The sequence below is a fragment of the Labrus bergylta genome, chromosome 9 (genome assembly GCF_963930695.1).
Source record: "Labrus bergylta chromosome 9, fLabBer1.1, whole genome shotgun sequence".
Taxonomy (NCBI): domain Eukaryota; kingdom Metazoa; phylum Chordata; class Actinopteri; order Labriformes; family Labridae; genus Labrus; species Labrus bergylta.
Window position 1 is genome coordinate 30,807,985 of NC_089203.1, and position 19,818 is coordinate 30,827,802.

Consider the following 19,818-nt stretch of genomic DNA (forward strand, 5'->3'; position numbering starts at 1 on the left):
GTCGTACATTCAGAGACTGTAGGTACCACGAGCAGGCCTGATAACTGAAGGCTCCACCTCCCGATGTACATTTAGAGACTGTAGGTACCACAAGCAGGCCTGATAAACGAAGGCTCCACCTCCCATAGTACATTTAGAGACTGTAGGTACCACAAGCAGGCCTGATAACTGAAGGCTCCACCTCCCGTAGTACATTTAGAGACTGTAGGTACCACAAGCAGGCCTGATAACTGAAGGCTCTACCTCCCGTAGTACATTTAGAGACCGTAGGTACCACGAGCAGGCCTGATAACTGAAGGCTCTACCTCCCGTAGTTCATTTAGAGACTGTAGGTACCACGAGCAGGCCTGAAAACTGAAGGCTCTACCTCCCATGGTACATTCAGAGACTGTAGGTACCACGAGCAGGCCTGATAGCCGAAGGCTCTACCTCCCATAGTACATTTAGAGACTGTAGGTACCACGAGCAGGCCTGATAGCCGAAGGCTCTACCTCCCATAGTACATTTAGAGACTGTAGGTACCACGAGCAGGCCTGATAACTGAAGGGTCTACCTCCCATAGTACATTTAGAGACTGTAGGTACCACGAGCAGGCCTGATAACTGAAGGCTCTACCTCCCATAGTACATTTAGAGACTGCAGGTACCACGAGCAGGCCTGATAACTGAAGGCTCTATCTCCCGTAGTACATTTAGAGTCCGTACTTAGACCTGCATTCTGGGAGCGTAATGTTCCTGAAGGGTAATACAACATTATCAGCTCTTTAAGATAAGATTTTTCCTGATCAGAGCTTTGTAAGAGAGGAAAGGATTTTAAATTATATTCTAGATTTTATTGGGAGCCAGTGCAAAGAAGCCAATAAAAGAGAAATGTGATCCCTTTTCCTAGTTCTTGTCACTACAGCTGCAGCATTTTGTACTATTTGAAGAGTTTTCAGAGACTTACCAAGGTAGCTGTCTAGTGTGCAGCCAGCCTTATTTTATGAAGCCATAAACTCCCACTACATATCTCTTGTTGAGGCCAAACAGAGCAGGTACAAACCAGTGAGAGATTAGCACCTCCCCTCTGGCTGGTGAAAAACACAATAAAAACACTTCACATTGCTGCCTTTTCCTAAACCTAAGTTGTTGTTGTGATACTATTTCTAATAAAAACAGTATTATAGCTCTCTCACTTTAAAGAAGGTAATAGAAAAGTTAAGTTGAACTTCCTGAGATTCAAACAGAGTGCAGCAACAGAAAAAAGCCTCTTTGTATTCACGCCTCGATGTGAAGCCTAACCACAACGGCACTTGAGTTTCCATGCATGACTTGGTCTTCAGCTGTGACTGTGAATGTGTGTTCATCTGTTTGTTTGTGTGTGTGGGCAAAAAGTTGACCACAGGCAGAACACCTAAAAGTTTTAATGCACAGTGAACTAACCACTAGCATGCAAGAAATATCTCCTAAGCTGTTTCTGCTTCATGCTTTCTCTCTCTCTCACTTAAAGTCAGTAACTTTATATGCACAGTTACGTCCACCTACAGTTACAGCTCAAAAAGGCAATTTTTTTTCAACCTTTATTTACACTCGAGACATCATTGAGGGGCGGACTAGACTTTTGGGGTGGAGCATGCTTGAGCAAAGTACAGATTGCCTAGTGTGAGTGCGCCCTCAAACCTGACTGATATGGGCTCATGATTTTGGTTCTGGAAAGAAAATCTTTAAACTAGTCATTTATTAAGAATTCTATATTGTTTGGCCTGTAATTATTGAGATTACCCTTGTCACCTCCCTTATGTAGGAGCAGGTGAGGGGTTTGTGGAGCATGCTCAAAACGCCTAGTCTAGTTTGGGTCTGACTGAGGTAGGACGTAGGTCAAGCAGCAGTAAAATCAACTGCTGCTTGCCGGTTTCAGTCCTCATGGTTTCCTGTACACAAAAAAACAGGGAATGTGGCAGAACCCTAAACTTGCAATACAATCACTCTGCCAACTAGCCTTTAAGAGGAGTATTGCAGCACTAAGGAGCAAGCATGTTTCAACATTTAAAGGTAGAATATGCAATATTTTACACATAAATATAGCAGAAATCCAGTATATCCTCTGAAAATAACTCTGAGTCATGACTGTCATGAGAGTCCCGTGGTATCTACACACTGTTTACATGGACGAGCCGGCTGGCCGGCTCATCCCCTTGCGTATAAAAGTTGTTTAGTTGAGGGACTAGAGAAAAGAAGAATAACATACTTTACTCACTGCTTATTTGAATGTCATGTAAGTGTTTTTAGATCACGGTCATTTGGTGTAAATTCACATGCAATGTGAAGCTACCAGCAAACTAAAGAGCGCTGCAACGGGAGACGTGGAGCAGCAGTAAAAAATGGCGCACTAAAAAAGCAGACATATATTGTTAATTGACATGCGACATTTAAAAGGTTACCAATCCTGCCTTATGCTGTGATAGCCTATTTGGGTTGTACATAAAAGTAAGGTGTATTTAACTTCATCAAAAAAATTCAATATTTGTGTGTTTCTGAGCACAAACAATTACATTTGCACATGCTGTCTGACAGACGGCTGAGGTGCTTGGAGGGGGGTCTAGAATGTTGGTGGTCCTAGTGTTAATGGATCAAGCAAATGTGTAAAACTTAAAGTCTTGTATTTACTTAAAATGCTGCAGTGATGATGTCCTATTTGTGTTTTTGTGCAGAATCTTCAAGGCTCGATTGTAAAGGTGCTCTACAGATTTCTGACAGGTTGTTCTGGGACCAGGCAGCTAAATCAGAAGACAATATGGCACCCTATTATCTCAAAGAAAGATCTGTGGTTTCTGATTGAACATCCCTGAAGTCAACCAGTGGTGTGTAAAAGCATCAACATGTGCATTTTGACAAATACCCCGATGGTTCTTTAGAATCAGAAGAGACCATTTTTGGACCTGGATGTGGATACACAGTCATTTTAACGCACACATGCCCCCTTCTCTGTGTGTGGTTTAACATCCCTTTTGGAGAGTTCTGTGAGTGTGTTGAGTCGTCCGTGTGCGTATGTTTGCAAACCGTGCGTTGCATTCTATATCGTATAGGCTCCACCCTCTAAGGCTATTGCTATTGGATTTATCACTTGCGAACCTGCGCAGCACTAAAAGAGTTATATGTTGCGGTCCACCCCCATCCACAAGGTGGGCCCCTCCCATGGCAACCTTTTTCTGGAGTGAGAGTCACCACCATGGTGGCGGGGCAGCGTCCTGCTCCCCCCTCATCCAGGGACCTGCTGACGGCCCGTCTGGCAGACCAGTCCCACCAATGTGCCAATCAGGCGTCAGCAGCGACCAACAACCTGTCCAAGCCCATCCACGAGGAGGGCCCCGCCCCAGCTCTCCCCTGAGGTATAAAAGCGACTCAGACTGTGTCATCTGTTCCCTCTTTTCTTCGTGTTTGAACTTGTTTTTATGTGAATGTTTACATTTATATCAGACTCCAAAACAACACCCAGATTTCTTGCTTGATGTGTGGCTTCTGTGAAATTGATGGTAAATGAGCGCTGACTCATGATCCCTCCTGTTTGGGACCGAATACAGTTATTTTGTTTGAAAAAGGAGAAGGCCAAGAATATACCCTTGGGGGACCCCACATGTAATCATTTCATGTTCAGAAACATTTTTACAACCTGAAATAAAGTATTTTCTACCTTGAAAGTAAAGAATACAGCCGTGCAAGTGGAATGACACCACAGTGTTCTGTATTTATGACTTGAGTATTCATAGAGGCCAGTCTGACTTTGGGGCCTTGTAATACCCAGTTATGCCGTTCTTTCAAGCCAAACAGAGTCATAGCAGGTGGCGGTTCAACATGAGTCTGGTTCTGATCCAGGCTTCTGCCTGTTCAACATGAGTCTGGTTCTGATCCAGGCTTCTGCCTGTTCAACATGAGTCTGGTTCTGATCCAGGTTTCACTTTGTAAAAAGCAATTTTTTTATCTTCCCATTGTTACTTTGCTAAATGTTTGTCTGCTGATGGATGAATTTTGTGTTTCTGTAAATATAATAAAGAGTAAAGTGCAGAGCGGCTGTTTTTGTAGAAACATTTATTATGAATTGGTGCTGAACAAATAAAGATTGATTGACTGAATGATTGATTACCTCCAAATGATAACGAGACGTTTGACAGAACCCTGAAAATGTAAAGCAGATTTAGAAACATATATTTCTTATCCTCCCAACATGTGGTGTGATGTTTCCTCATAAACAAAGCGCTCATGGACTTACAGAAAGAACAACGCAGGAGACCCGGTAAGCCTGAATGTTACAGTCCTTTAATCCAAGGAGGTTTGACAAATACATTTTATTATGAATTATAGAATATCATTTGCATACACATACCAATACAGTCACAACCTGAGTGATAGAATATTCATAGCACCTCCTTAAGTTATCTAAGTGTAGATATTTGGAGGTAATCAGCATTTTCTTAAGCTTTAAACAAACTAAAATCAGCTAAATCAAATGTAGCCAAACAGACCTTTTCACTCACTAATTCAAACCAAAATCCTTCACAGCAGCACACATCCTTTTCCTCTGCGCTACTTTTGCATCCTTCACTGCACCACGGTCAGCTTTCCTCATGGTGAAGACCACAGCAGAGTAAACTTTAGTCTCCTCATCAATCTGGGCAAAGATAGACATGAGCTGTTAAATGGACAAAAACATAAGGACAACATGAACATCTTTAAATGATTTACCTGTTGATTTTTCACCCTCTCGCTGTTTAATTGCAGGACGACAGCAGCTGGATAATGAAACAGAAAATACATGCAGAGTTAAAATGAAAGATGAAGAAGGTTTGATGATTTTTTGCTGCTTAGAGAATGAGTTCGTCTAATTACTTGAGCCAACAACCACAGCTGTTAGGAAGATTATAACCCGGCAGAAAAGTGTCTTCCTCCTTCTGAGAACACGTTGTTACATGAAATTGTATAATGCTTTTAGAACGGGTCATCGTCACTAACCTTTAGATTGTTCACTTTCTTCTCTCGGAGTTTGGAAGCAAATGAGAGAAACATTTCCAATCAGAGAAATCACCAAGCAGAGTATCGCTATGACCAGCCCGATCAATTCAAAACTTGCTGTTCGTTCTAGACAAGAATGAAAATAAAAAAGAATGATTTAATTATTAATATAATGTGATTACAGTTCAGGTTCAGGTGCGTTTATTTGTACCCTTAAGTAGGTTTGTTTGCAGCCAGCAAGATAACACACAGATTACAGAACAGATGTAACAATGAACAACACATTAGAGAAAGGGGAACTATATATAAACCGACTAAAACATCATAAAAACCCCAAATAATTATAAAAGTGCTCAATGTTCTCACAATAAGAAGCATAAGGGAGAGAGATATCTCAACCAATAATATCAAAAACAAAAATGATCTCTTCAGGCAGGGTCAAAATACGTTTTTGACATGGAAAAAAAAAAAAATGTTTTTGCAAATATGGCTACAGCTTGTTCACTTCTGTGATAGCAGCAGGAACAAAGCTGTTTTTGTACCGCTGTGTTCTGCACGTTGGGACTAAAATCCTCCGTCCGGGGAGAAGCTGAAAATCACTGAGCAAAGGACGAGAATCATCGTTTATAATCGAGGTAGCTATCCTCTGCAACTGTCTCAGAGACGCCAGGTAGAGATGAGACTCACCAATCAGACTCACCCCACATACCTCAGAACGGAGGTACAGAGCACTGAGGTGCAGGTTTGACTGAAACCATGACACCAAAGAACAAGACAAGACTGATCCAATAACAGCATGATAAAACATCATCATTATGGTTCATGAAAGTACGACAGTTTCCTACAGACACAAACACTGTTTAGACTTTTTACAAAGCGTTAGCTTCAAAGTTAAAATTCAAATCAATGATGGTCCCAATGTTTTTATAAGATTGCACTTACTCAATATTCTGACCTTTGAATAGTGGCATCGTTCACTTGAGTTTTCTTTCTAAAATCAATAATCATATGTTGAGTTTGAGATATGTTCAGCTGGAGGTAAGACTCCTCACACCTGGTACAAACTGGTCATTTACCGGGCCGTGGCTCGTCTCATTCTCTTGAAGCAGACATACAACAACGGAGTCATCGGCATATTTTATAAAGGATGTGTTTTATGATAAATATATGTGTTGAGATCATACCAATCTGCAATGAGACCATCATTTCACACTTTAATCTGCAGATTCTTAGCATAAAAAACGTTTGACCTTCAACATCTACTTTTGTCACATCTCCAAATATGTGCAGTTACAGAAACAGAGCTATTACGGCCGTCTGATTGTCGGCTCCTGAAAACATATAAAAACATATTGTGTTAAGATGTTTCACTAAAATCTTCCATGAATGTTAAAAAATGGTTCATATTGAATGCTCTGCAGTTACCTTTGATGTCAATCTTTGTCCCTTTTCCAAACAATATCTCTCCACATGCGGCCACAGCACAGAAATAAGTCGAGGCGTCGGAGGAGTTGACGGTCTTTGAGAAGCTGTAGACACATTTCTGTGGAGAGTGAGCCTCTGGACTCTCCTCACATCCTCCAGATCTGTTTCCATGAGTGTAAATGACACTGGGATGATTTTCATCTGATCCGGCTCTGAACCAGAACACTCTGTGTTTCCCTGGACATGTGTTGTTTTCAGACTCAGAGAGAACAGAACACTGCAGAGTCATCAGGTCTCCTGGGTGGACTGGATCCTGTGAAATGTCTTGAACGACTGAGGTGATACTGGGCTCTGGTCCTGAATAAATTCAACACAAAGTAAATATGCTGGATTTGATAAAAATATTCTCAATTTAGAATGTTTGCTTTTAGTAAAAATGATTTTTATTTACCTTTAATCTGCAGAAATGTTCCTTTTAAAACTGTCATTTTAATACCCTCTTGTTTCACACAAAAGTAAAGTCCAGTGTCGCCGACTTTTGCTTTATCGATAATCATGACAAACGTTCCAGGTTTTTGTTTTGCTGTGATTCGAGGAGTTTTGTGAACGTCGTCATATTCAAAGCTAAATGTTCCTCCCAAAACCTCAGGCAAATCTCCAGAAACGAGCCGGAGCCAGAATAATTGTGTTGAATACCAAGAAGCGTTACGAGGACACGTCAGAGTCACATCATCTCCAACACCAACAGTCTTTGTCTCAAAGTTCTCATAGATGGTGCATCCTGAAGAAAATAAATATATGTCAGTGTTTAACAACAGAGAAAGATCATGTATGCTCTGTGCTAAAAATAAAACATATTAACCCTTAAAAGATCAGAATTAGACGAGAAGATTGGACATAAACTTACGAGCAAGTGTGAGCGTCAGTAGAAAAACAAGAACAGACTTCATTTTCTCCTTCGTCCACTTAATACAGCAGTAGAATGAACTCGTATGAGAAGCTGCTTCTCCTTCATAGAACCATATAAAGTAGGAGGGAACAATCACAGGGCAATCTGATTGGCCCTTCATCATGAGGGTATTACTTTAAAACCACAGTGGAATTTTTTTTGACCGTCTTTCAAGCTAAAGCACATGAAACAATAGAAGCAGCAAGCTTCTGTTTCAAGTTTTCATGGTGGGTTTCTGTACCTGCTGCTGAGCGGAAACACAATAACTACAGTTTTCATTAGTATTTTCCACTCTGTATAAAAGAAGTGTATGAAGACTGAAGTCAACCAGTGAGCATCAATGTTGGCATTTTTGCAAATACTACAATGGTTCTTTGGAACCAGAAGTGACCATATCTGGACCTGGATGTGGATACACGTTAGTCCCTTACACACAGACACGCCCACTTCTGTGTTTGTGGTTTATTGTCCCTTTTGGAGTATTCTGTAAGGGTGTGTGGTCTTTGATGTGTGTGTGTTTGGAAGTGCTGCGGTACGTTCTGTAGGTTGTGAGGTGTAAAGTAGGTGTAAAGATGGCGGCCTGCTCAGACTCTGCGGCCTGGAGCTCTCCCATTAGATACCACCTGGATTTCCCAACAAAAGGAAATAAAACCTTTGACCATGTTTACTGCAACATAGCAGGGGTTTACAAAGCGTCCCCCTCCCCCACATTGGCCGGTCTGACCACATCAGCCTGCTTGTGACCCCCATATACAGACCTCTCATCGTAAGGATTAAACATCACGCTTTGTACCATCGGGGTCTGGCCTGAGGGAGCAATGCCCAGGCTACAGGACTGCTTCGATGAGACAGACTGGTACATCTTCAAACAAACTGCCACCAACAACAACCACACAGACTTAAACACCTTTGCCTTACCTCTGCTGCACTCAGCACCTTCTGCATGGGCAATATAACCACAGAGATGAACATACATGCACTCCCCAACCACAAACTGTGGATGAATGCAGCTATGGTTAACCTGTTGAAGGCTTGTGAAACTGCTTTCCGCACAGGTGGCCTACAGTACAGCCGGGTCCAGACTGAGGAAAGGCATCAGACAAGCGAAGCGCTGCTACAAAATGCGTATAGAGGAGCTCAGACTCCTGACGCATGTGGCATGGCATCAAGACCATAACAGGCTATGCAGGCAACAACAGCAGCCCAACACACACTGCCAACTCATCTCTCCCTGAGGACCTGAACCACGTCTTTGCCAGGTTTGATTGTAGAGACAATCTCAACAACCCATCACTGACACTGCAGGGGGACATGCCAGGTGGGCTGATGCTGAGCCCCTACTAGGTGAGACCGCCTCGGAACAACTTCATCCAAAACAAAGCCACTGATCGGGTTACAGGAAGGGCCCTGAAACATTGTGCAGGACAGCCAACAGCAGTGTTCACCAACCTATTTAACATCTCCCTGAAGCAAGCAACAGTCCCAACCTGCCTCAAGTTGGCCACAATTCCTCCAGTGCCAAAACAGACAGGAATCAGGTCACTGACTCATTGACCACTGGCGCTGACACCGGTTGTGATGAAGTTCTTTGAACGCCTTGTTCTGGTACACATCAAGAGCAACATGCCACTCTCCTTGGACAAACACCCACAACACAACTGAGGACGCAGTGTCACTGGTCCTCCCCACTGCACAGACACACTTTGATCAGCGGGATGCTGTTCATTCACTTCAGGTCAGCTCCGCTTTCAACCTAAACCACCCCCCCACAACCTGGCCACAAAACTGATCCCGCTGGGCATTAACACTCCTGTGCAGCTGGATCAATGTTTTCCTCACTGACAGGCCACAGACTGTGTCTATGGTAAAAGATGTACCCTAGGGTTCTGTACTGAGCCCTCTACTGTTCTCCCTCTACACACACGACTGCAGACCCTCCCACAAGAATACCTCCGTTCTTAAGTTTGCAGACGACACCATCCTAGTTGGCTGAAACACCAACAACAATAAGTCAGCCTACAGAACAGAGGTTGAGAACTGGGAGCCGAGACAACAACCTGATCCTCAATGCGGTGAAGACGAAGGAGATTGTCCTCGACTTCAGGAGGCTGAAGCCCAACATTAACGGCAAGACAGTGGCGGTCGTGCACAGCTTCAAATACCTAAGTGCCCACGTCAGCCAGGACGCGACTTGGTCCATCAACACCTCAGCGATGGCCAAAAAAGCTCTTCAGAGTCTCCACTTCCTGACATGCCTGAAGAAGGTGTGACTTCCAAATCAGCTGCTGGTGAACTTCTACATGTCAGACATAAAGAAGAAAAAAAAGATCCAAATGATAACACGGGGGCATTAGCTTTAAATTCAAAATAAACAATACTAGACCACGCTGATAGGAATCAGCTCGCCTAGGCCACTTCCTACGCCTGCCGTCCGGTCTACACAGCACCTGACCCCCATGCCAATCCCTGAAGGTGGTGTGCCCACAGGGTGGCAGCTCCATGTTGTTTCTTCGGGTTGAACCCGATTGGGCCCCATGTAGGAAAGCCTGGCCACTAGACGCTTGCCGTCAGGCCCCCCCAGGTCTGGCTCCAGTGAGGTGGCCCAGTCTCTCACTTCCAAGGTATCTGTGTTCCCCTTCTGTTGCTTCTTGGAGGTTTCTGAATCACTCTTTGTTTGGATCTCACCTGGGACCTATGTGCCTTAGGAGACCCTAACAGGGGGTAATGCCCCCCAACAACACAAATTCCAGGTTCACAGGGACATGCAAACCCCTTCACCACCATAAGGTGGCCATTCATTTGGGGCTCAGCAGGATTGTGGGCCGGACCGTCGTGGTGAAGAGGGAACTACGCTGGAAGATTAAACCTACGATTAACCGGTCGATCTTCGCTCCAACCCTCAGCTGTGGTCATGAACTTCAGGAAGGAGAAACTTTTCATCCAGTCAAAATGTGTTACAGTTTTACACTCTTCCTCCCCCTCTCATTCTCACCCTCCCTCTTCCTCTCTCTGCAACCTCTTCCCTTGTTGTTGTAAAAAAAAGGTGCTCACTTGTGGTCTTTTCATAGTGCTTACTTCCTGATCGAAGTGATAACAATTAACCATTGAGGTGTTTGGCTAATTAGCTCATGTCGTGTCATTTTGAATGGCAGTGTTCTGAAATTGCAAACATGTGACTTTATGTCAGATTGTTGTGTCTTATGCAGAGAACCGTGTTCAGTGCATTTAAAAAGTCTCATTTTGAATTGCAAAATGTGTGTAAAGCAGAAAATGTGTTTAGACTTCTGGAGACTTGAGAAGAGGTTTTGCTCTGTGTGTCAGTTTACATAATTGTGCTATGCACGTCATTTTAGTGTGTTAGCAATTGGAAAAAACTGTAATAACTATATTCCCGTCCCCTGTTTTCTTGAGCTGCTGTAATGCACAAATTTCCCCCACGGGGGATCAATAAAGTTTATCTTTATCTTTATCTTTATCTGCAAATATTTCTGTGCATGTGAATAATCCGATGAATTTTCTACAATTCGAACTATTTTAGTATTATGGCAAAGCATACTAAAGATGAGAGTGCTTTTCATTATGCCCAACAGTGTGTAGATGGTTAGACAAAAATCTGGTAATATGAATGAAGTGTGGTGCCATTTGGTGCAAAAGTTTGATTTTGATAATGTTATATGTAGTTTTGGTTGCAGTGCTTCATTTTGCAGGATATATGAGGTATTTTGCAGTTTGGGTGTGTATTTTGATAAAACCAGCATAGTTTGCAAAATTGTTTTTTCGCAATGGGAAAAAACTGTAAAGCAACACCTTTATTAAAAATGAAAGAAATAGTCAAGAATATTATAAAAACTCTGCAGTAGAAGAAGAAAAACAAGTCAGTCCTCGTGTCATACAGAGTTTATTAAAAACAAAAAAGCTTTAAAATAAGAAATGCAACATAAATCCTCAAACACATCTTTCCTTTAATACAATCATCTTTGCCTTTGAATCAACACAAAAATAAAAGTTAAAAGTTAACATCTTTAAAACGACACAGAAAAAAAGAGAAACAGCGGACCAGCTTCTCTCCCACACAAGTGTTCCTGCAACCGCTTCAGAGACCACTCCACTACCAAGCAGAGGTAAGCTGCTCCACTGTTTGTCCCCACTACAGTGCACCTTGTGTTACTGAACATTACCCGACACACAGTCAGCACTCCAGCTTCCGTCCAGTTTTAGTGCACGACTGCAAATATTGTTTATCTTGCTAATACTCTACCTTTGGTGATAAAACCAATCTAACAATGATTGAACACAGATGAGTCAAAACATGTAAAACCATACACAAAACATTACAAAGGTTATTCTCTTCTTATGGTCACATTGCTGTAAGATTTTACATTCCCCACAGTCTTATAATATACATATCAAATATTTAATACGTCTTAAATGAGCACATCTTTTTAGCCAGTCGGAGGAGTTCTGACCCCGGTGTAGATCGTCTCTTCTGTTGCTGCTTTGACTTTTCTCTTCTCTCTTTTGTCCGTTCTAATCTTAGAAAAAGTCGGTGCAGAATAAACCAACGAGTCCTCAGCGCTCTGAGAAAATAACAAAAAATAGTTTGAAGTCAGTATGCTGTTGATAAAGCTGTGCAGAGTATGTATCATGAATTTAGTTTCAACAGCAACATGAGGGTGAAACTTTTGACCTGCGAGAAAGTTTGCATGAGCGCTATAAACGACCAACGGTATAAACGACCGCATAAACGACCAACGGTTAACGGGTGGACAACTTTCTCGCCGTGAATCAGTCAAAGTCTGTCTAAGTAGTTCTGACAAATAATGTTAGCATGCGTTGCTAACTCATCAGGGGACAGTAAGGTTATTCATACAACATCAGGTCATTATATGATAATATCAGCTACCTGAGAAAAAATAGGATGAGCCTGCAGATATTTCTATAAACTTGTAAAAAGCAAAACAATATTCCAACAAATGATTCTCGTTGAATCTTTTCTGAAGTATCTCACCTGCTGGCGTCGTCGATCTGCTGCAGGATGTGTTTGCAGATCTTCAGCAGCTGTGATATCAATTTAAAAAAAAAATGTAAACGTTTAATTTACACAAAGATATAAAGTTAATATTTGCTCAATACTTTATTTTATTTATTGGAGATAATGTTCTGTTACCTTTGCTGGAATCACACGATTTAGTCTTGATGATATGAATCAGGAAAGCTATAATAATCAAGCTTATAGCCAAAGCAGCTGATAACAGAAACAGAGCTATTACGGCCGTCTGATTGTCGGCTCCTGAAAACATATAAAAACATATTGTGTTAAGATGTTACACTAAAATCTTCCAGGTAGATTCAATTGTTTGAAAATGAATGTTAAAAAATGATTCATATTGAATGCTCTGCAGTTACCTTTGATGTCAATCTTTGTCCCTTTTCCAAACAATATCTCTCCACATGCGGCCACAGCACAGAAATAAGTCGAGGCGTCGGAGGAGTTGACGGTCTTTGAGAAGCTGTAGACACATTTCTGTGGAGAGTGAGCCTCTGGACTCTCCTCACATCCTCCAGATCTGTTTCCATGAGTGTAAATGACACTGTGTTTCCCTGGACATGTGTTGTTTTCAGACTCAGAGAGAACAGAACACTGCAGAGTCATCGGGTCTCCTGGGTGGACTGGATCCTGTGAAATGTCTTGAACGACTGAGGTGATACTGGGCTCTGGTCCTGAATAAATTCAACACAAAGTAAATATGCTGGATTTGATAAAAATATTCTCAATTTGGAATGTTTGCTTTTAGTAAGAGGTTAGTTTTTTAAAATTATTTTTATTTACCTTTAATCTGCAGAAATGTTCCTTTTAAAACTGTCATTTTAATACCCTCTTGTTTCACACAAAAGTAAAGTCCAGTGTCTCCGACTTTTGCTTTATCGATAATCATGACAAACGTTCCAGATTTTTGTTTTGCTGTGATTCGAGGAGTTTTGTGAACGTCGTCATATTCAAAGCTAAATGTTCCTCCCAAAACCTCAGGCAAATCTCCAGAAACGAGCCGGAGCCAGAATAATTGTGTTGAATACCAAGAAGCGTTACGAGGACACGTCAGAGTCACATCATCTCCAACACCAACAGTCTTTGTCTCAAAGTTCTCATAGATGGTGCATCCTGAAGAAAATAAATATATGTCAGTGTTTAACAACAGAGAAAGATCATGTATGCTCTGTGCTAAAAATAAAACATATTAACCCTTAAAAGATCAGAATTAGACGAGAAGATTGGACATAAACTTACGACCATGTGTGAGCGTCAGTAGAAAAACAAGAACAGACTTCATTTTCTCCTTCGTCCACTTAATACAGCAGTAGAATGAACTCGTATGAGAAGCTGCTTCTCCTTCATAGAACCATATAAAGTAGGAGGGAACAATCACAGAGCAATCTGATTGGCCCTTCATTATGAGGGTATTACTTTACAACCACAGTGGAATTTTTTTTGACCGTCTTTCAAGCTAAAGCACATGAAACAATAGAAGCAGCAAGCTTCTGTTTCAAGTTTTCATGGTGGGTTTCTGTACCTGCTGCTGAGCGGAAACACACTAACTACAGTTATCATTAGTATTTTCCACTCTGTATAAAAGAAGCATACGTATGAACACTGAAGTCAACCAGTTATTTGTGAAAGCATCAATTTTGAAGTCAAAAGTCTTTGGATGAGGATGTCGACACACATTGTCTGGTTGAGCTGCACGTGCCCAGGAAAATCTCAGAATCTATTTGTCTGGTCTGTTCTTGCTGTCCCCCAAAACACTTGAAGACAAATGTTATATCAAGACGCTTTACAGAGAGCAGGTAAAGACGTTACTCATTGTTATGTTACAAAATAATATTAGGATAGACTACCTCCCATAATACATTTAGAGACTGTAGGTACCACGAGCAGACCTGATAACTGAAGGCTCTACCTCCCATAGTACATTTAGAGACCATACCACGAGCAGTCCTGATAACTGAAGGCTCTACCTCCCATAGTACATTTAGAGACTGTAGGTACCATGAGCAGGCCTGATAACTGAAGGCTCTACCTCCCATAGTACATTTAGAGACTGTAGGTACCACGAGCAGGCCTGATAACTGAAGGCTCTACCTCCCATAGTACATTTAGAGACTGTACCACGAGCAGGTCTGATAACTGAAGGCTCTACCTCCCGTAGTACATTTAGAGACCGTAGGTACCACGAGCAGGCCTGATAACTGAAGGCTCTACCTCCCATAGTATATTTAGAGACTCTAGGTACTACGAGCAGGTCTGATAACTGAAGGCTCTACCTCCCATAATACATTTAGAGACTGTAGGTACCACGAGCAGGCCTGATAACTGAAGGCTCTACCTCCCATAATACATTTAGAGACCGTAGGTACCACGAGCAGGCCTGATAACTGAAGGCTCTACCTCCCATAATACATTTAGAGACTGTAGGTACCACGAGCAGGCCTGATAACTGAAGGCTCTACCTCCCATAGTACATTTAGAGACCGTACCACGAGCAGGCCTGATAACTGAAGGCTCTACCTCCCATAGTACATTTAGAGACTGTAGGTACCATGAGCAGGCCTGATAACTGAAGGCTCTACCTCCCGTAGTACATTTAGAGACCGTAGGTACCACGAGCAGGCCTGATAACTGAAGGCTCTACCTCCCATAGTACATTTAGAGACTGTAGGTACCACGAGCAGGCCTGATAACTGAAGGCTCTACCTCCCATAGTATATTTAGAGACTGTACCACGAGCAGGTCTGATAACTGAAGGCTCTACCTCCCGTAGTACATTTAGAGACCGTAGGTACCACGAGCAGGCCTGATAACTGAAGGCTCTACCTCCCATAGTACATTTAGAGACTGTAGGTACCACGAGCAGGCCTGATAACTGAAGGCTCTACCTCCCATAGTACATTTAGAGACTGTAGGTACCACGAGCAGGCCTGATAACTGAAGGTTCTAAGATAAGATAAGATAAGATAAGATAATCCTTTATTTATCCCACAATGGGGAAATTTACAATGTTACAGCAGCAAAGAGCAAAGATTGCAGACAAAAAGTGAACACAGTACAATTTAAATTAAAAAAAAAGAAAAAATAAGAATGTACAAAAAAAAAATAGATAAAAAAAAAAAAAAATCAGCTTTTGACAAAAGTGTAGTCCGTAATATTCCATGTAACACAGACATGCACACAGTGCACATAAAGTGTAACATGTTATTGCACAAAGTGGTTTGATAAACATAATATAACATTAATATAACATTATTATTGCTTATTGCACAAAGTCAGATTGAATTGTCCAGTTGTGTGTGTGTTTTGTGATCTACTGGGAGCAGGCTTGGTTAAACAGTCTGACCGCAGCAGGAAGGAAGGACCTGCGGTATCTCTCCTTCTGACACCGCGGGTGGCGAAGCCTGCCGCTGAAGGAGCTGCCCAGAGCTGTTACAGTTCCATGCAGGGGGTGGGAAACGTTCTCCATCAGGGATGATAGCTTTGCCATCAACCTTCTGTCTCCCACCACCTCAACAGGGTCCAGTGGGCAGCCCAGGACAGAGCTGGCCTTCTTCACCAGTTTGTTCAGTCTGTTCCTGTCTGCAGCCGTAGTGCTGCTGCTCCAGCAGACCACTCTGTACAGGATGGCTGATGCCACCACAGAGTCATAAAAAGTCCTCAGGAGTGCTACCTGCACACCGAGTCTCCTCGGCAGATGAAGTCTGCTCTGGCCTTTCTTGTAGAGAGCTTGTGTGTTATCAGTTCAGTCCAGCTTATTGTTCAGGTGAACACCCAGGTACTTATAAGAGTCCACTATCTCAATGTCCTTTCCCTGGATGTTCACCAGTATGGGAGAAGTGGGTCTGCGTCCGCATTGATCTGAAGCCAGTTCCGTTGGCACCAGTCCACAAAGTCCAGGTTGAGTTCTCTGTACTCGCCCTCGTCTCCATCAGTGATGAGGCCGACAATTGCAGAGTCATCAGAGAACTACTGCAGGTTACAGTTAGGTGTCTTGCATCACATTGCTGCCTAACTGAAGGCTCTACCTCCCATAGTACATTTAGAGACTATAGGTACCACGAGCAGGCCTGATAACTGAAGGCTCCACCTCCCATAGTACATTTAGAGACTGTAGGTACCACGAGCAGACCTGATAACTGAAGGCTCTACCTCCCATGGTACATTTAGAGACCGTAGGTACCACGAGCAGACCTGATAACTGAAGGCTCTACCTCCCATTGTACATTTAGAGACCGTAGGTACCACGAGCAGGCCTGATAACTGAAGGCTCTACCTCCCATAGTACATTTAGAGACTGTAGGTACCACGAGCAGACCTGATAACTGAAGGCTCTACCTCCCATAGTACATTTAGAGACCGTACTTAGACCAGCATCCTGGGAGCGTAATGTTCCTGAAGGGTAATACAACATTATCAGCTCTTTAAGATAAGATTTTTCCTGATCAGAACTTTGTAAGAGAGGAAAGGATTTTAAATTATATTCTAGATTTTATTGGGAGCCAGTGCAAAGAAGCCAATTAAAGAGAAATGTGATCCCTTTTCCTAGTTCTTGTCACTACAGCTGCAGCATTTTGTACTATTTGAAGAGTCTTCAGAGACTTACCAAGGTAGCTGTCTAGTGTGCAGCCAGCCTTATTTTATGAAGCCATAAACTCCCACTACATATCTCTTGTTGAGGCCAAACAGAGCAGGTAAAAACAAGTGAGAGATTAGCACCTCCCCTCTGGCTGGTGAAAAACACAATAAAAACACTTCACATTGCTGCCTTTTCCTAAACCTGAGTTGGTGTTGTGATACTATTTCTAATAAAAACAGTATTATAGCTCTCTCACTTTAAAGAAGGTAATAGAAAAGTTAAGTTTAACTTCCTGAGATTCAAACAGAGTGCAGCAACAGAAAAAAGCCTCTTTGTATTCACACCTCGATGTGAAGCCAAACCACAACGGCACTTGAGTTTCCATGCATGACTTGGTCTTCAGCTGTGACTGTGAATGTGTGTTCATCTGTTTGTTTGTGTGTGTGGGCAAAAAGTTGACCACAGGCAGAACACCTAAAAGTTTTAATGCACAGTGAACTAACCACTAGCATGCAAGAAATATCTCCTAAACTGTTTCTGCTTCATGCTTTCTCTCTCTCTCACTTAAAGTCAGTAACTTTATATGCACAGTTACGTCCACCTACAGTTACAGCTCAAAAAGGCAATTTTTTTTCAACCTTTATTTACACTCGAGACATCATTGAGGGGCGGACTAGACTTTAGGGGTGGAGCACGCTTGAGCAAAGTACAGATTGCCTAGTGTGAGTGCGCCCTCAAACCTGACTGATATGGGCTCATGATTTTGGTTCTGGAAAGAAAATCTTTAAACTAGTCATTTATTAAGAATTCTATATTGTTTGGCCTGTAATTATTGAGATTACCCTTGTCACCTCCCTTATGTAGGAGCAGGTGAGGGGTTTGTGGAGCATGCTCAAAACGCCTAGTCTAGTTTGGGTCTGACTGAGGTAGGACGTAGGTCAAGCAGCAGTAAAATCAACTGCTGCTTGCCGGTTTCAGTCCTCATGGTTTCCTGTACACAAAAAAACAGGGAATGTGGCAGAACCCTAAACTTGCAATAAAATCACTCTGCCAACTAGCCTTTAAGAGGAGTATTGCAGCACTAAGGAGCAAGCATGTTTCAACATTTAAAGGTAGAATATACAATATTTTACACATAAATATAGCAGAAATCCAGTATATCCTCTGAAAATAACTCTGAGTCATGACTGTCATGAGAGTCCCGTGGTATCTACACACTGTTTACATGGACGAGCCGGCTGGCCGGCTCATCCCCTTGCGTATAAAAGTTGTTTAGTTGAGGGACTAGAGAAAAGAAGAATAACATACTTTACTCACTGCTTATTTGAGTGTCACGTAAGTGTTTTTAGATCACAGTCATTTGGTGTAAGTTCACATGCAATGTGAAGCTACCAGCAAACTAAAGAGCGCTGCAACGGGAGACGTGGAGCAGCAGTAAAAAACGGCGCACTAAAAAAGCAGATATATATTGTTAATTGACATGCAACATTTAAAAGGTTACCAATCCTGCCTTATGCTGTGATAGCCTATTTGGGTTGTACATAAAAGTAAGGTGGATTTAACTTCATCAAAAAAATTCAATATTTGTGTGTTTCTGAGCACAAACAATTACATTTGCACATGCTGTCTGACAGACGGCTGAGGTGCTTGGAGGGGGGTCTAGAATGTTGGTGGTCCTAGTGTTAATGGATCAAGCAAATGTGTAAAACTTAAAGTCTTGTATTTACTTAAAATGCTGCAGTGATGATGTCCTATTTGTGTTTTTGTGCAGAATCTTCAAGGCTCGATTGTAAAGGTGCTCTACAGATTTCTGACAGGTTGTTCTGGGACCAGGCAGCTAAATCAGAAGACAATATGGCACCCTATTATCTCAAAGAAAGATCTGTGGTTTCTGATTGAACATCCCTGAAGTCAACCAGTGGTGTGTAAAAGCATCAACATGTGCATTTTGACAAATACCCCGATGGTTCTTTAGAATCAGAAGAGACCATTTTTGGACCTGGATGTGGATACACAGTCATTTTAACGCACACATGCCCCCTTCTCTGTGTGTGGTTTAACATCCCTTTTGGAGAGTTCTGTGAGTGTGTTGAGTCGTCCGTGTGCGTATGTTTGCAAACCGTGCGTTGCATTCTATATCGTATAGGCTCCACCCTCTAAGGCTATTGCTATTGGATTTATCACTTGCGAACCTGCGCAGCACTAAAAGAGTTATATGTTGCGGTCCACCCCCATCCACAAGGTGGGCCCCTCCCATGGCAACCTTTTTCTGGAGTGAGAGTCACCACCATGGTGGCGGGGCAGCGTCCTGCTCCCCCCTCATCCAGGGACCTGCTGACGGCCCGTCTGGCAGACCAGTCCCACCAATGTGCCAATCAGGCGTCAGCAGCGACCAACAACCTGTCCAAGCCCATCCACGAGGAGGGCCCCGCCCCAGCTCTCCCCTGAGGTATAAAAGCGACTCAGACTGTGTCATCTGTTCCCTCTTTTCTTCGTGTTTGAACTTGTTTTTATGTGAATGTTTACATTTATATCAGACTCCAAAACAACACCCAGATTTCTTGCTTGATGTGTGGCTTCTGTGAAATTGATGGTAAATGAGCGCTGACTCATGATCCCTCCTGTTTGGGACCGAATACAGTTATTTTGTTTGAAAAAGGAGAAGGCCAAGAATATACCCTTGGGGGACCCCACATGTAATCATTTCATGTTCAGAAACATTTTTACAACCTGAAATAAAGTATTTTCTACCTTGAAGGTAAAGAATACAGCCGTGCAAGTGGAATGACACTACAGTGTTCTGTATTTATGACTTTATAAAATCATAGCAGCTTAT

The 19,818-nt window shown here is 42.4% G+C and overlaps 2 protein-coding genes and 1 long non-coding RNA gene across 3 annotated transcripts; all 3 read right to left on the reverse strand.

The window, feature by feature from the left end:
* Window positions 1–4,270: 4,270 nt before the first annotated feature.
* LOC109979401 (uncharacterized) lies at window positions 4,271–7,098 on the reverse strand. Its single transcript, XM_065959095.1, has 5 exons — window positions 6,862–7,098; window positions 6,411–6,767; window positions 4,986–5,111; window positions 4,719–4,765; window positions 4,271–4,644 (listed from the first exon to the last, which is right to left on the reverse strand). The coding sequence occupies exons 1-5, from the start codon at window positions 6,965–6,967 to the stop codon at window positions 4,510–4,512; spliced, it is 771 nt and encodes a 256-aa protein (XP_065815167.1). The 5' UTR covers window positions 6,968–7,098; the 3' UTR covers window positions 4,271–4,509.
* Window positions 7,099–11,241: 4,143 nt separating this feature from the next.
* LOC114919474 (uncharacterized) lies at window positions 11,242–12,651 on the reverse strand. The gene is made up of 3 exons (XR_003807907.2): window positions 12,527–12,651; window positions 12,368–12,417; window positions 11,242–11,936 (listed from the first exon to the last, which is right to left on the reverse strand). It is a non-coding gene; the product is annotated as an uncharacterized lncRNA (long non-coding RNA).
* Window positions 12,652–12,665: 14 nt separating this feature from the next.
* On the reverse strand, window positions 12,666–14,322 carry LOC136180009 (uncharacterized). Its single transcript, XM_065959070.1, has 3 exons — window positions 14,316–14,322; window positions 13,190–13,519; window positions 12,666–13,080 (listed from the first exon to the last, which is right to left on the reverse strand). Exons 1-3 carry the CDS (start codon window positions 14,320–14,322, stop codon window positions 12,689–12,691), a joined length of 729 nt encoding a protein of 242 aa, XP_065815142.1. The 3' UTR covers window positions 12,666–12,688.
* Window positions 14,323–19,818: the final 5,496 nt, after the last annotated feature.

Excerpts from the sequence above, each read along its gene's own strand:
- LOC136180009 (XM_065959070.1), bottom strand. Across the intron at positions 13,081-13,189 it reads AACATTTCTGCAGATTAAAG|GACCAGAGCCCAGTATCACC; the intron begins GTAAATAAAAAT and ends GAATTTATTCAG.
- LOC109979401 (XM_065959095.1), bottom strand. The coding sequence starts at position 6,967 with ATGATTATCGATAAAGCAAAAGTCGGCGACACTGGACTTTACTTTTGT. Across the intron at positions 6,768-6,861 it reads AACATTTCTGCAGATTAAAG|GACCAGAGCCCAGTATCACC; the intron begins GTAAATAAAAAT and ends GAATTTATTCAG. Across the intron at positions 4,766-4,985 it reads AGAAAGTGAACAATCTAAAG|CTGCTGTCGTCCTGCAATTA; the intron begins GTTAGTGACGAT and ends TTCATTATCCAG.